This window comes from Phaethon aethereus (assembly GCF_964289735.1).
Source record: "Phaethon aethereus genome assembly, chromosome: 26".
NCBI lineage: Eukaryota > Metazoa > Chordata > Aves > Phaethontiformes > Phaethontidae > Phaethon > Phaethon aethereus.
This window is the reverse complement of record NC_138602.1, coordinates 2,747,624-2,764,036: the sequence shown is the minus strand read 5'-3', so window position 1 is coordinate 2,764,036 and position 16,413 is coordinate 2,747,624. Positions and strand designations below refer to the sequence as shown.

Genomic DNA, 16,413 nt, shown 5'->3' with positions numbered 1-16,413 from the left:
GTGGTGAAGGCAGCATCTACACATGGGAAAGAGTTACCTGAGCCCACCCCATGAGGGCAAGGGAGGGACTGGAAGAAATCTGTGCTGGGAGCCAGAAGACCTGGCTGTGAAGATGGATATGAGCCACAGTGACAGATCTGAGAAACGGGCCAGAAATTTCTGTAAAGAAATGGATGTGGGCTACCCAGAGGGGTGCTGAGCTGTGTCCTGTCCAGTGTGAAACTGAGAAAAATGTGAGTTAGGAAGGAAATGTCTGAGTGCAATCTCACAGTGCCATGCAGTGGCTGGCAATGCTAGTGCAGCCCTGAAGATGTATGGGAGGAACACTGAGCAGAAGCAGGTAGGTGATGTCACCTCTTAATTAGGATCATTCCTGGATGCCACCACTCTGTGTGGTGCCAGCTTTTACAACAGGCTGTTAACATTTTGTTAAATGGAGGGGCTCAGAGTCTAGGAGGACGACTCAAGGTCTGGAAAAACCTGCCTGACATTAAGGGACTAGCAGGACTTAATTACATTTGTCCAAGAAACTGTGAGGATGTGACGGGATCATAGAAAAGAGACACACAAAGATGATGTTGAGAGCACAGTGCTCTGCAGTCTCAAAAAGAGAAGATGAAAACTGAAGCTGAGACGTTATAAATTCAGGCTGGAATGAAGCAGACAGATTTACAGCAATGGTAAATAATCTTTAGCCTACGTACCCAGGGATAGGGCTGGTTGTCCAAGGCTTGGGATGGATTCAACTCACCTCACAACGTCTGTAAAAGGATTCCCTAGCACAGGCACAAATCCGAGGGAGGGCAAGGGGACGTGAAATCTGGCTGCACAGAGGTGACTCTCAGGGAGTAAGCGTTGTCCTTGGCCTTCCAGAAACAGCCTTATAAACTTCATCCTTCTCTCTAAAATTAGAGAGGCTGTCAAGGAGCCTTCCACCATTGCGTCCCAGGCACTGTGACCCCACGACACCACCCTTTGGCTGCAGGGTGGGACAGCCATGGCCTCCTGATGATGACAGTTAATTCGCATCCCCACAAAGCCCCCGCATTGCCTTGAGGGAAAAGAGGTATAAGAGGGTCTACACTGTTAGACCTCTAGAGGAAAAGACTGCAGAAATGATCTGGATGGTGGTGCCTGCTGAATTGTGGTCAGATGTGCTAGATGGTCACAGAGCAGGTACCCCGTCGGAGTTTTTTCCAGATGCCCTTTACACTCAGCAGAAAGAGATAATCTCATCCAGGCAGTAATTCATCACATCTGAATGGAAATGTCTAAACAGAGCAGAAGAGTTCTGCCCTAACAGTGATGGTTTTCCCCTGCAAAGTGAGACACAGCAATTCATCCCGCTCAGCTCAGCCACTGCCGCTGTCATTGACACTGGCAATATGTGTGTTGAAGAAAGATGATCCCAGCTGCCTCTTCAAGTGAGGCGTATGGTATTGACAGAGACCCCCCACGGGTGCTTCATGGGGTCAAAGAAATAATCTTCAATCTCTCCTCCTTGCTCACACAACCCGTTACAAATACACTTATCTTCTGTTTTACTTTGCCTGAAACTCTGAGCCCTGAGGAATCAAGCGAAACCTCGATTTCAACATGCACAAAATTAAGCCCAAGTGCATAGGGCAGGTTGTACACTCATATATCAAGAGGGGAAGATGCACTCCTGTTGGGCTTCTTAGGAACTCTAAAATTACGCTTTCAGCTAGCCAAAGATTTCAGCCACCTTTTGCAAGCGGCAGAGGTATCGCCTCAGTCCTTGCAGTGCTCCTTCAGCTCTTTGATGCTCAGAGCCCCTCCAACAGGCAGATACCACTTGAAACCTCGAAAGGCAGCAATGCAAATCTATGGAAAACACTTCCCCCACCTGGGCCCCTGCAGCGAAAGAGATTTTATCACTACAGCCTGCCCTGTCATTTAATTACAGGCCTGTGTTTGGTTACAATTTGCAGAACACTGGAAGTGAAAGAGCTTTACGAAGCAAAAGCTGGTTGTACGATTAGAAATAACAGCTTAAAACTTCTGCATATCTCTCCTGAAGTTTGCTGTATCAGAGATCTGGAGGCCAGCTGACAAGCAGGCATCTTATTAGATCAATACTTACGGCAGAGCATCAGTCATCCAAGAAAAAGTGTACGTGTTTGTGGGGGCAGCAACTACATTCCATTCTTAAGGAAAAACAGAGTTAATTCAAAAGGTTAAATCAAACGGCAATGTTTTTTTCCCCCTTGAAAACCCTAGCTCAGATGACAGCAGTCTTAGCAACCCAAGAAGCAGAAAAAAAGCCAAATTTCTCAAGCCTACTCGCACATCCTGTACTTTGAGAAACTGAGCTCTGGGCTTTGTTGTTGTTTCAGTTCTTCCCCACCACATTTGCCTTCTTTATTTTCTCTTTGTAAAGGGTCTCATAGTTTTGATTCATTCAGAGCTGAAGTCCATGGAGAACTTGACACAGTGGGATGGATATGTACACCTCTCATTAACACCCAGCTGCCAGCTCTGGGTAGGGAATTCCTCCAACTCCAACCTGGCTACTTCACGACTTTTCCAACGCTGTTAAAAATTAAAGCAATATTCTGTGCACTCTGCTCTTCAGACAATGGCAGAATTCAATGCAAACGTTGATTTTGGACCTGGTCTCCAACTCTCTGGGTTGGAGTTGGCCTGATCATATAAGGCTGAAAATGCTGGAAGCCAAAGGCTACAGAGCTTCAGAAAGAGAGTTGCAGTCTGCAAAGCCCATCCAACATGGGTGCCCACAGACATGTTGAAATCCCAACCTTTCCATCTGCTGAAAAAACAGGACTTGATGGAGAAAACATCATGTCACGTAGCAGAGGTCATGCCTCATCAGCCCTCTCCCGTGCAGTGCACGGGACTCTCAGACCTTCCCTTCCAGAAAGCACAAAGAAACCACAGAGGAGAGTAATGGAACCCTCCAAACCACACCAAATCCATGAAAATGAGCTTTTAATGGATCCAAACAACGAGCTCTTCTGTAGACATTTTGTAAGAAAATTGAAAACACGCTAATAAAATGGCTATCATGTTCCATTTGTGAGGAAAGTGGGCCAGCCTACCCGCTCCGCTCATGGAAAATGCAGGAAAGCTCCCTCCAACTCAGAAACATGAATGAGATTCAACAGAATAAAAAATAGAGCCTTGTCTTCATTAGAAAATTTGGAATCTGGTGTGGTGGTGACAAAAGACTAGCCCGTAGGGACATAAGTAGCATCTAACATGTCACCCTACAAATGCTAAATAGAAAGGGGTGAGTAAAAAGAAGTGAGATTTGTAATTGAAGGGTTTGTTCTCCCTTGGCAGAATCCGTCTCCTGGAGATGCCAAAGACTGTCAGGAAGGATCTACCCTGGACGGGTATGAACAGCGCTTGTCGCACAAAGTGTGCAGGGCCCTTCACCCCCTTGCCTGCAGTTTCTCTGTGTACTTTTTTGAATCTTGGATGTTATCATGCTGGAACAGTCTTGGATGCGAGACATTTATTCCTTTCAGGGCATTGAAAGCACCCTGGGTGAGGCACTGGCATTACATACTTCGCTGATAACAGAGCTGGCTTAGCATTTTGTTAGCGGTAGAGGAAGGGCTATTAAGAAAAAAAGTTAAGTTATTGGCAGAGAACCACTAAAATTATGGAAGGAAGAGCTTTATTCAGTCAGTGATTCCACGCTTAAGGGAACAATTCCATGGCGTGTTCTTAAGTGTAGTTTTTATGGTTGCTTCCAGGATAATTTAAAAATGTCACTGTGTAACACCCCCCCTTCCCAAAGATTTATTGACAAAGGTCTTTGTAGCAGGAAGATGTGTCTGATTTCAGTTTTGATGTTTCCTTTCTTCATTTTGCACCATTATTGCCAGGAGTGCTTTTTCTTGTGTCCTCCTCAACAAGTCTTTTCTTCCAGCAGCATCGAGAAGCTAGCTGGATATAAGCATGCCCTTCTCTCTCACACCTCTCGTTCCCCTGCAAACCTCAACAGGTCCCGCACTCTTCTCCAGCCCTCCCATAAGCCAAGCAGAGTAGCTGTCAATTCAGCCATCAGCTGGCACCATCTGCCTTCCTCGCTCCTCTGCTCATACAAACCCAACACAAAGGCAATCCTTTGGCACTTGCGAAGCTGGCCTCGTCTCCGGCGCTGGTTCCCCTTCCCCGTGCTCAATCCACCCCTCACCACTACTGTGTTTCATAGACTGCTTGTATCTTCCAGTAAGTGAGCAGGCAACTCTGTGCCAGAAATTTCTCATTATACATTGCACAGCCCCGAGCTCAGGAACTCTTGATCCCTCGAGTTCCCTCAGAATACAATGAACAAAGGCATAAAATAAGCCACTGTTTGAAAGTGTCACATTCATTAGAGATGAGCTGCAGAAATAATTCTGGAACTCCGCAACCCTGAACTCAGAGGATATAAAGTCCAAATCCAAACTTGATGTCGTGTGCACGTTTTCCAGATAGAAAAAGGACATCATTTTCCTTCTGGGGTTGACCAAAATTCATGCAGTGTATCCAGCTGCAGCCCCCTCACATGCTTGGGAGATCGGGGCCTGAGCTGGCCTCTTATCAGCATAGAAGATCTTGCATAAGAAAAGTATCTTTATTCTTCAGGGATTCAGGGACTGAAAATTCCAGGTGCCATTTGTGTTACGAGATAAGTATCGCTATGGGAAACGAACAACATTATCTCTACTCCCGCCTATTCCCACCAATAAACAGCCCAAAGAAGATTAGTGGTACATGCTGCTGCGTTAATGAGGGAGACATCATTAATCAGCAGACAGTGACACGGGCTCTGACCTTTGGCTCAAACGCAATCCCATCTGCTGACTTCACTCCCCAGGAGGAGTCTTCTAAGCAGAAAATACAAGCTCCTGGGAACTAGGGAAGAATTTAGCATAGACATTTAGTCTAGTTTTAATATTTTCTGGATGCTAGGCTTGGATACGGAATCTGAAAACAAGAGGAAACCATCTCCTCTTCCTAAGGCAAGATGGGCTCAGGGCAATCAGGGCAAGCTGAGGCCTCCTTTCACCGGCTATAAAGTTAGCACAGACTCTACAAGGGAACCCCTGCAGCTTTGAGATTTTAGGCTTGGAGAACACCTGGATAAAGAAAATACCCTCTTATGCTTGTGGCTGTTATTTTGATCAAAACCCTTGGCTCGGTGAGGAGGTTACTTGCACTGATACAGCTGCTTTGGCAGCACAGGCCATTTCAGCAAATCAGGAATTTGGTGCTCTATCAGCTGCACCGAACAGTTTGCTCCTGACGTATCAAAGCACGCAGCGAGCGCACAGGGCCCAGATCTTCCTGTGTTTATAAAGTGTTAGCATCAGACAAACCCCTTACAAGATGCTGGCTTTCTATTCCTCTATTCACATAGTTTTAGGGACTTGCAACCCAGGCAAAGGTATCCTCTTCGCCTTCTGACTGCCTGGTGAGGACATGCTGGTGATTGGTGTCTGGGAAACAAGCCCTCAAAAACAATCTCAACCCTGCCAGTTTAGAGCATCCCTCATGTTTATGTCATTCTTGCAGAAGGACTCCTAGGTCAGTAAATCATACCAAAGGAAAGCATCCTCTTTTGGTGGTCTCCTTCACAATTGAGGTAAGATAAGTGATGGAACAGACACCGTAGATGCTGGAGATGTCTCTTTTTATGGCCATCCAGGAAGGAGAGCGAAAGGAAGCTGTTTATGGCCACATCATGCTGCTTTTGCAGGCGTTCTGGGAAGTGGGGACCCACGCAGAGGCCCCTCGCATCTGGATGACAGATTCAGACAATGGATTGTTTTTAATCTTGGTATATAGGAGATTCCAGCTAAACTGATTTCATATGTGCTTTGCCTGGTCCCCAGCCAGCACGGGTGAGGCAGACCAAGGCAAGAACAATTTTTTGTGTCCTGAGGTTGGGCCCATGGTTCTAGTGCAGTCCAGCTGTAGCCCATTGGCCAGACAAATTGCAGAGGACATCACTGGGTATGGGAAACTGGTTCTTCACCTGAGATGCATGTAAAAAGGCTGTTTCAGATTCTACCAGTTCCAAGTCCTCGGACACCGGAGCACTGCAAAAAACCCTTCTGTTAACATTTTAGAAAGCGTCCTGGCATCCTGCCAAGGAAGATCAACTGACACTGATGTCTTCTCAACATAAAAGAGCATCCATGCCCCACCAAAGGATTAACCTCTGTAGCTGGTGTCTCACTTTGGAAAAGTTTCTCTGAAGGGCTGAACCCAGGTCACACAGCATACACTGACAGAGTACAAGAATGATGCTATCAAGGAAAATGTCTGGATTGCAGGAGGGTGGGGGTATAGGAGCAGTCACCTGGACACAGGGATGCTCTTTTCCCTGAGAATTGATTGTTGGGAGAAACCCCATGGGACAACGTATGCTGTCAAGCCCACAGTGCCATGGCGGTAACTTTCCTACCTGGAGACACATTCCAGGTTAAACATCTGGATTCTAGTGCATTCATTATCCCTTGTCATGGTTACAACAGAGCCTTGGAGAGAAATGAAAGGGAAGTGGAGTTCCTGAAGCCCATCTAGGTGGGACACAGTCATACCAGCACAACAAACATGTTTTATCCCTAAAATGGCAAACACAGGCCAGCAGGGTTTCATTAGGGTATGTGGGAAAGAGCTTTAACAATCAAGGCAGGAAAAGTTTAATGCTGTTTTCCTTTTCATTTGCCAGATGTTTGGAAAATACAAGAAATGTTTATTCCCCTACTTCTGAGAGGTGCAGCCTGCCTGGCAAGGTATGAGCCTGGCCCAGGAGAACTGCAGCAAAATGCTTGGGGCGAGCATGTCCTTCCTATAGAGGTCTGCACACCTTTCAGAGACATGCTGAGCAGTGATAAAGGAGATGCTGAGACTGGACCTTAAGGAACTGGAGCCAGCCTCTCCTGAAGAGCACTCAGATTAGTGGCACTGTGAATGTTTAACATACTGATTTTTGAGCACCTCATCATGCCTGTGCTTCACACTTTACTACAGAAGCATGTGCCTTATGGCATGGACCAAGACATTGCCTGTCTCTGAGTCTCAAATTTAACTAAGGAATACAGTGGATGAAATTATCCTGAGTTCAAGAGCAAAGAGCAGTTCCAGGGGCTTCCAGAACCAGGCAGAGTTCTGCCTTAACTACCACAACTGGTCTTGACATTGTTAAATTTTCACACCCCAAATAAAACTAGTTCTCTGGTCTGAGGATCAGGTATTCGGCTATTTCTAAGCAACTCTGCTAACCGCCTGCAAAGCATTTCCTTTGAAAATGGCAGAGGTCTCTGCACCATCTTACCAGACCCTGCTGAGACTGGTCCTTTGTTTCCTGCAGTCCTACCTCCAGACACGGGGATCTGATTGCTGACACTGCATGCTTGCCCGCATGTTCAGTGCAGAGTTGCAACTGCACATCTGGGCAAAGCATCTGGGTCCTCCACTGAAGTGTTTTGAGAAGGTAATTAATACTTATCTCCTCCAACTTCTGTGCTGAGGAAGGTGCAAAGAGGAGTTGCTGCAAATTCCCCTTCTATCAGGTTGGGAACTTCTCCAGAGTTTGAAAGTTGACTGCACTCCCCAGGCTGCCCACAGCACCAGGCTAAGGCTGATGCTGAGAAGGGGCAGACTGCATTCCCCACTGCTCGGCTTCAAGCTATAGTAGCTCTATAGCTACTGCTTAAGCAGTGATGCTTTAGAGCATCCCTGGCAAGCACAAACCATGCCTCTGAAGCACTGCATTATTTCCAAGAGAGATGCCGAGGCTGCAGAGGTCACTCCCATTTACAGCTCTGCTGGAGATGAGCAAGGTGCATCCCACAAGGTAATCAAAAAACCAGGAAAACCAGGCACAGCAGGCAGGCTGTCTGCAGACAACCCTGGATTGAGAGGGAGGTATGCTTGCCCTGTGGAGCTGGGCCAGTATCAGGCCACCAGCTCAAAGAAGGGACGCTCATAGGCATGCTGCTGACTGGCATTTCATGTCTCTAGTACGAAATTTTCAGTTGTGCCTGCTTTGTACTGAAGGACAAGGTTCAGGTTCTGGCCAACATGTCAGTTTGGAATAACATCACCAAGTCACTGAAGCAATACTGCATTTATTTGCTCCATGCCCTCATCTCATGGAATCAGATCTTCTGCAGTACACCAAGAGCCATAATGTTATTTCTGGTTGTCTTATTCCATCACCATCCCAGCTAGTCAGACTCTACCCACTTTGCCTTCCTTCCAGTTACTCTGTTGAACTAGAGGCATCAAGTTGCAAGCTGCAAAAAGATAAATATCAAATGGATATGAGGAAAATATTCCTCACCACGACAGTGGTACAGCCCTAGGACAAGAGCCCCAGAAGAAAAGGCTTTGAGGTTTCAAAGCTCACTCAAACTGACCAACATGAGCAACCTGATCTAGCTTTGAAGCCAGTCCTGATCTAAGCAAGAGGTTGAACTAAAGCTCTCCGGAGTCCCTTCTGTTCAACAAGTCTGCGCAGCCATTAAAGTATCTTTCAGAAAACACCTGCATTAAATAAAAAACTCTTTCTAGTTTAAGAGAAAAAAATCAGACCAGCTCTAGTCCTCATTTCCTTGCCTTGGACTGTGGGAAGTAGATAAACAGATCATAAATTCATATTGCAGTACATTTACTAACACGCCTTGATGCTTGCAGTACTCCCTCCTATTTGGAAGTGAGGATCAAGGCTGACATGGAAGCTCCTTCACATCTCTACTTTGCCAATCTTAGAGATGCGCTGCGAGCAGAGAGATTCTCAAGTTTTTAAATGCCCTTGTGCTCTCAGAGTGTAGCTGGGAACCCGGTGCTGAGCAGTCTGGTGAAGCCACGCAGAAGTCTGCAATCTTACCTTCACATCTGTGGCTGGTCTCGCTCTGCTTGTGTCCTGCAGGGCATTTGCATTCATAAGAACCCACTGTGTTGATGCAGTTACCACCTTGACAGAGGCCAGGAATGGCTTGACATTCATCCACATCTACAGGAAGAGCAAAGTTGTTAGAAAGTACCCTACAGACAAATGCTCAATCCCAGCATGGTGGGAGTGCTGTGAGAAAGAAGCAGCTTTGCTCCAAGTAGGTGGCTTTACATTTTGTAATGCAACTACCCATCAGATTACATTGGCAATAAGGTGAAGGACAGAAAATGGACATAAAGGTCCTGCTGGTTTATCAACACAAGCAAGAGGGAGACAAAAGTATAGTAATGTTTTCAAAAGCAAATATCAATGTATACCCCATCCTGGTTCATTCCAGGTTGGTAGCTGAGTTGAGGACAAGAATTTGTTTGGTGCAACGTCCTGCTGCAGCCTTCAGAGAGCAACATCTGCTGCAGGGCAGAGAGGGGAACCCATGGACTGTAAGCTTTTGCTCTTCAGCTCCATCCCAGGAAGGCTCATCCTGCAGCCATGATCTCATCTGTGAGGAGACACTGTGCTTTGGAAAGCACCTCAGGAAGCCTCAGTACTTGGTGCTAGAATCAGCACACTCATGCGCTGCCCATATTATTTATACTCCTGTTCTGCTTGCAGTAACAGTGAGTGACAAATCCATTAAATAGGCCAAGCTCTCCTTAGGAGATTGGGGTCATAAAATGCAGATTACAATAAAGAGCAAGGGAGTTCCCCTCTTCAGCTCCCAGTTTCATCCTACAGACACTGGCCAGTGTGGAATTTGGACTGTAATTTCAGGTTTTGATCACGGCAGGTAAAGGCTGAAATTAGTTGCAAATGCAGAAAGGAATTCATGCAGCTCTACATGGAGAGCCCTGCAACCCATCAGTGAGGAGAATCTCCAGAAAGGCTGCCAATGGGAACTGAGGGGACCATTCTGCTATTTTTGCCTGGGTGTCCTAGACATTGAATGCAACCTCTAAGCATATGATTTATATATGTTTTAAGTGCTTGTGAGATCTCAAAAAGAAGTTTTGAACCAATACAACAATTTACAGACCACTAGTCACTTGATACAAGTGCTGATCATGTTCCAGTGCTGGGACAGGCGCTCCAACAATAGCAACACCATAGAGTGAGGGTATATGGAAGGCTGTAACTTAGTTTTAACCTGGAGAAACGCTAGCCCAATTGACTACATCTTGTGGGATGGAGGAATGTCACCCGAGAACCACAGCATGGCCAGAATCTTTAAGTGAGCTAAGATGATCTTGGGTGATCCCATGAGAGATCCAAGGTTCGTGGTGATGCTCTGGGACATACAATGACAGATTTAACAAAGTTTACACAGAGAACTGTTCTCTGTATTGGGGCTCCTGGCAGTCATTCATCACTTGCCCTTTCAGTGCACATCAGGATGGATAAGGGAACATCCTTTAGATGTTCATGGCATTTACCTTGGCAGGCTCCAGTACGAATATTGGGAATGAAACCTCGGCGGCACGGGTGAGGTTGGGCAGGGCACATCTCACACGGGTGACCCCAGGCCCGTCCAATGGTGGCACAACACATGGTCTTGGTGCAGACGATCCCACTGAGTTGGCCCTGGCACATCTGGTTATTCACTTGGCTAAAGCAGGGACCAGTACGATAGTCTGAGGGAGAACAATAACATCCACAGGTTAGATCAAGACACAAACACAAGGTTTTCTGGCTAACACAGGGTGCCTATTCCCCTTCCTACCAGCACAGCCATTCAGCTGCAAAGTCAACAAAGGTCTGGAAAAAAAACCTGCAACCATGAAAAGAACAAAAATTTAAGACCAAGCTGGAGACCAGTACTGGAGGTGGTGACCTTCTTTCTGCTGTATGTTTCATGCAATCATCTAGAGATTCTCTCCAAGCCAGCTCTTCCTGGTCTTCTTCAGGCTCATCCCATGAACTATACTTATTCTATGCCTTGAGTCACTCTAAGTACTGGCCCTAGAATGAACTCAAAATAGGAAGTTAGGCAAAAGGGCAATTTCAGGGCTGCAAGTTCACCTACTTCTCCTTGGCTTGCAGAGGAAGAGTCTTAGGCCTCACCCACAAAACATTCTGGGAGAGAATTTCCAAACCTTTCCCCATGATGTCTACTGTAAATCCCGTAAAGTCTTTGTGAAGGCAACCTCCTGCAGTAATAAACTGAAAATTAATCACAGTGATGTGTAATTCTTAAAGGTCCCCTGGTAATTTTAGCTAGATCTTTAAAACACAGATGCTGCAGAAACAACCAGCCTGTTTGTCATTCCCAACAACGATCTTCCTATTCCTTAAAACCAAAACGATTTTGAAGGGCTTGTTTGCACTAAGGAATGTGGTTTTGCCACTGTCTGGGCTCTCAGGAGCCTTTATTAGTGATATTAGCACAGCAGGCATTCATCAGGGAACTAAATTCTTAAAGAAGAGGTTTTTTCCTTCTTCTGAGAATAGATGATTGCATGCAAGTTTTTGATCTGTGGCTAGAAAAAAGGACCTTTACGTTATTGTCAGACCAGAAAATTCCACATTAACTAAGGAAGTTTAGGTGTTGGTCAAATAGCTGTTATGTCAGATAATCTGGCTGAGATTTGCAAAGTTGCTTAGGGAATTTTGATGTTGGAGTGCCCAGCAATTAGTAATTGACTGTGAACTCAAATCCCTGCATCAATACCCAGATTAGCCCATGGCTGTCTTTGCAGTGAAACATTTGGATTCGACATGTGAAGTACCAAAAATCTTGTGTGGAGGGCAGTTATACCCAAATCATGAGCCATCGGCAGCACTGGCACCCACATCTAAAGATTAGTAGTTCTGTTTCCAGAAACGTTTTAGTATAATATAGACACTCAACAAAGCAAAGCTCTGTTGCCTGCAAGTCCTCCGATACGAGTCTTTCCACACATGATCTTTGCAATCAGCTCCCATTTAAATCCTGACACACACATGTGAAGACTAAAAAGCAAGGAAAACCATTAAATAGACAGTTTTGAGACAGAAAGCTTTCTCCCGTAGGGTATGTTTGCATGACAGCTGCGTTGGCAGAACCTACACTTGCATGAAACCATGGCAGAGTGGCTTTATACTGAGCTGTAAAATATCATCTGGAAATGCTGGCAATTACTGCAGGCTTTAGACCGACAACGCCTGTGCTGATGTGCCTTCCTCACTCCTGTGGCTTGTCCTGAGTAGAAACAGTGTGAGGTTCATCTGTGTTATAATTATCCCACCTGGCATGAGGGTAAGCATAAACTACATGGAAACCACACAACAAGTCCTCCTCTATCTCTGGGAAAAAATCAATTAGCACAATAATGACTGATTTCTAGCTTAGTGCTCCCTCTGGTTTGTATTTCTTGAGCAGTTGGGAGCACAGTCACACTTAAAAACTAATACTGAGAAAAGTGTTGAAAGAAGTTGGGTCTGTGAATGTCACTGGGAGGTAAACAGCAAGAGGGATTTGAGGGGGGAAAAAAAAAAGGGCAATGATTTTGAAGTGACATTGGTATAAAGGTGATCTGATCTCATAAAAATGCCTTTGTTTGGAAATCAGAACAGAAATATGTACTATGTTTGCAATGGTGAGTTACCAAATAATCATATTTTGGGTTTTGACCCCAATTTTAACAAGATAGCAAAGCACATGACCCTCATTAACATCTCCTACCAGGCCAAGTTTAATGTTTTAGTTTGTTCTAGGTTATTCCTAGAAAAGAAATCAACAAAATTTGAGTTGTTTTCTCACCCGTTGTCTTTTTTGTAAAACTGAGAGGCTCTTGCTCAAATTTTCAACCTTGAGGAAAAGGCTAAGGACAGCTCTTTATAACCACACCAGTGAACAATTTAAATCTTCTCAGTCAGACCCAAAGAACTACAAAAGAAATTGCTTTGTGATGCTATGTCAATGGAGAAGTGAATTCTGTAAAGAAAAAAAAAGGCTAAACAGATTGTACTGAAGTATTAGGAGAGGGATAAAGAGCAAAAGAGAGAGCCTCATCACAAACCTCGCAGCTCACTTCCACCCTGAGGGCTGCCTGCAGTCCTAGCCCCCAACTCAGAAAGCAGCTCCCAGGACGGAGCAAGGATCAGAAAAGGGCAGCAAGAGTGATCAGAGCTGTGGAAGGGCTTATATATGAGGAACAGCCGCACTGGTTAGTGGCCCTCAGTCTGAAAAAGAAACACCTGGAGGAAGACCTGACAGCAGGGTACAAAATCAGGAATGGCCAGAGGGGGAACAGGCTTGCAGGGCCAGAATCAGGAGGCATCATAGAAGGATGAGGAGTGATGCTGCCTCAAGACAAATTGAGAAAAGCTGTTCTTCAGGCGATATGTAAGTTAAGGGGAATTCGTCTAACAGAAGGTGGTGTGAGTTGTCAAAGATTGTGAGCTGCAGGTGCCCGGAGCCCAGGAGTGTTTTCCAGAGGAGGATCATATAGGATTGCCCTGTTCCTATGCTGCTCCCCAGACACCAGCTTATGGATGCTGCCAGAGATTTGAGGCACAAACTCATCTCAGCCAAGGGCCCTCAATCCACCCTCGTACCTCTTTGTAAGCCACCGGGGCAGTTAAATCTTAGAGTTGGTTTTGGTTCAGCGTTGTGCTGCGGCATCATTACAGCTGGAGCCTCTGCGTTAGATAGCTGTGGTTGGGTGGCCCGCAGCGCGCTCTGAATGCGGCAGTGCCGATGTGCTTACGGTGAAATATCGTACGTTGTAGAGCTATTCTTAAGCCTTGTTAACCCGAGGACGATGCAGAAACACCTAAGGGGGCTTGCTTTCCCCCTTTCCTAGTCTAAAGGAGCGTGGGGAGGAAGAAGGTGTGGCTGATGTCGTTGTGTACCTGCAAGCGGCTCTGACTTAGAAAGTCAGATCACATAAATGTAGAACCCAAAATCAGTGCATGGCAGCACGGTACAGAGAGGAAAGGGGTACACTTGCACCTCCCCCATCATCTCGCTGAGGCACCGCAGCAAGAATTCCTTGAGATTGATAATGAAAGCGCGATTGTAAGGAGAACACCCCCTTTTAAACAAATAATTGACAAAAATAGATTTTCATATGTAGATTACTTCTTTGGAGAGAATGAAGCCAAGGAAATTGCAGTCTGGAGTCCAGAAAGCCTGGCTGCATTCCAGCTCCCATCTGTTGCTAATTTTAATGGTCAAATTATTAAATTTTTAATGAGGGACCAATCAAATTTTATAAAGGAAATATGCACGCTTAGGAGATGTCTAAAGCCCTTTTACAGTCTATGTATGGGATCCCATCTTCCAGGAACCCTGTCGCAGGTAGTTGTCCTGCAGAAGTTTGGTCTTTGCTGGTACATTTCTTAGAAAAAGCGAGATGAGGCGGCTTCCTCGCCGAAAGCTGAGATTTCTGCCTGTGTCCTCTTTCGAGCTCACTCAGCCTTACAACAACAGTGTCCAGTGGTAGGATACGGATGAGTTCCACCTTTCCGACCGCAGGTGAAGTTCTCGTTAAAGACATTGCAAGAAATACTGGACCAGGCTTTATTTTGGGAATCAGTCAGAATCTTTTCACCTCTACAGAAAAGACTTTTAACACAGCAGGGCCCATGCATGTCTTTACCAACAGAAAACAGCATGCCAGCTGACTGCCTGACTTAACCTCTCCAAATACAGTTTTGCAAACAGTAAATACACAGCACAGGACAGACATCAGCTTCTCTCCCAGCACCTATCATCAGCCTCATCCATGCACTGATCTCATTTTTCTTTCCTGCCCTATTAATTTCAAAGCAGACCGTGCTCAGCACATTCAGTCTGTAGATTTCGTATTGCCCGCGGAGTTAGATTAGGTTACTATCCATGCGAACTCGTCTTGAGCAGCCGGCAAGCAGAAAGCGCGCTCAAATTGCAAAGGGCACCGTGGAATCAGGGGTGAAGCGTCAACGTGTTTGCATTAACCACAAGAAATCTGACTCCTTGCTACGCTCTTTGTTTTCAAACCCTCGCCACCCCCACCCCACCGAGGCAGTATGGCTTTGGGACATCACCTAGCCTGGACTGCGGACTTCTGCAGATGCTTCAGAGTCAGGTTGGGGCTACAGTGAGTCTTACCTACCCAATCCCGCGGCCAACACAGGCCCCAGATGTGCTCGGAAGAGGAAGCGCAACAGGAATAGACCTCATTCCCAGTTCCCATGTTTGGCTGGTTGTCGCGGAGATCGTTAGGAACCCCTATAGCTAACAAATGGTCATTCCTGACAATTCCAAGCCGCAAACCCTTGCGGAGTCAACGGGTGGGATCTATGCCATTACACATGCTCCTACACTGAGCCATGCTATTTCACCTGCAAACAGCTTCCTGAAAATATCCCTGTAGACATTTTTAACCTTCCTAATTAGTGCGTCTAGGATGTAAGTGGAGGAACGATTTGCAGTCGCTGTGGACATCCGCCTTCACCCACGTGTTGCATGGAGCCCTGCTGGAGGGAGTGGGATGTTAAAGTACTGTAAGTGGGTTCGAGTACTTCGGGCTCAGCCGACCCAGCACACAAAACCTCGTAGTTTCTCTGTTTCCAGCACTTGGGGTGCTGTGCTGACCGGAGATGCTGCCCTGGCTTCGCCTACCCTACTTAACCCAGGTTCACCTTGCCAGAACCTGTCTCACCTCCTACAAGAGGTAATAAAAAATGACACACTACTCTTTGCCAACCATGGCTATAATTTATGCCAGAAATGCAGCTTGGTCTTGTTAAAAAAGAATAATCAGTTTCAGACTATTTAAAATTACTACTCTGAGGCTATCAAACATTTATGTACAACAGTTGGAAGGCACCTTATCTATTGCTCAGTTTCCCCAGTGCTAAAGGAAAACAATGGAAATCTTTTGTAGGGAACATTTCCCGGGAATATATAGCATAACTCAATGCCATTATTTTGCATGGAAAGGTTAACTTCAGCAGCTCAGACTGATTTCTTTGAAGGAGATCTCGAACCGAGCACTTCCATAAACGAGGGCGTTTTTCAAATGTTTAGTAACGCCTGAATTGAAACAGTATCTGAACCTGAAATATTTACAACTTTATTTCATATCCAATTTAAATTACTGCTTTGCTGTGGGGAAAAAAAAAGGCGGCACTTAAAATTAACACTTACTCCCTTTTAACTGGTTCTTACTATCCCTTTGGGAAAACTGGTAGGGTTTTTTTGACAAAGAACTTTTGAAGAGACGCATTTTGTTTGCAAATTTTCACGAGAAAAAGGATAGCTTCCTCCACTTCTGTAACATCCGTCTACCCAGCAGGGTGTCACTGAGTAAATTAATGCTTGCAGTGGCAATTCAGATCCCCGGGTAAAAGTGCAAAAGCAGGAACAATTGCACTACTTTCCTTGCTATTTAAAACACAATCCTAGAGACACGAACGTGCCTGGCCCCAGCCGTGTACGCGGATCTGCAGAGTCCAGGCTAAGAGGAAGGTGACGGCACTGAAGAGCTCTCCTCTGCACTCGCACCCCG

At 45.8% G+C, this 16,413-nt stretch overlaps 1 protein-coding gene across 1 annotated transcript in view; it reads right to left on the bottom strand.

The window, feature by feature from the left end:
* FBN3 (fibrillin 3) overlaps positions 1-16,413 on the bottom strand; it is a gene marked incomplete at both ends in the record, with an annotated part of 107,974 nt that overhangs the window by 52,014 nt on the left and 39,547 nt on the right. Inside the window, 2 exons of the mRNA XM_082011091.1 lie at positions 8,876-9,001; positions 10,372-10,569. Of these exons, the coding sequence (XP_081867217.1) occupies positions 8,876-9,001; positions 10,372-10,569 (324 nt within the window). The remainder of the gene's footprint in view (positions 1-8,875; positions 9,002-10,371; positions 10,570-16,413) is intronic.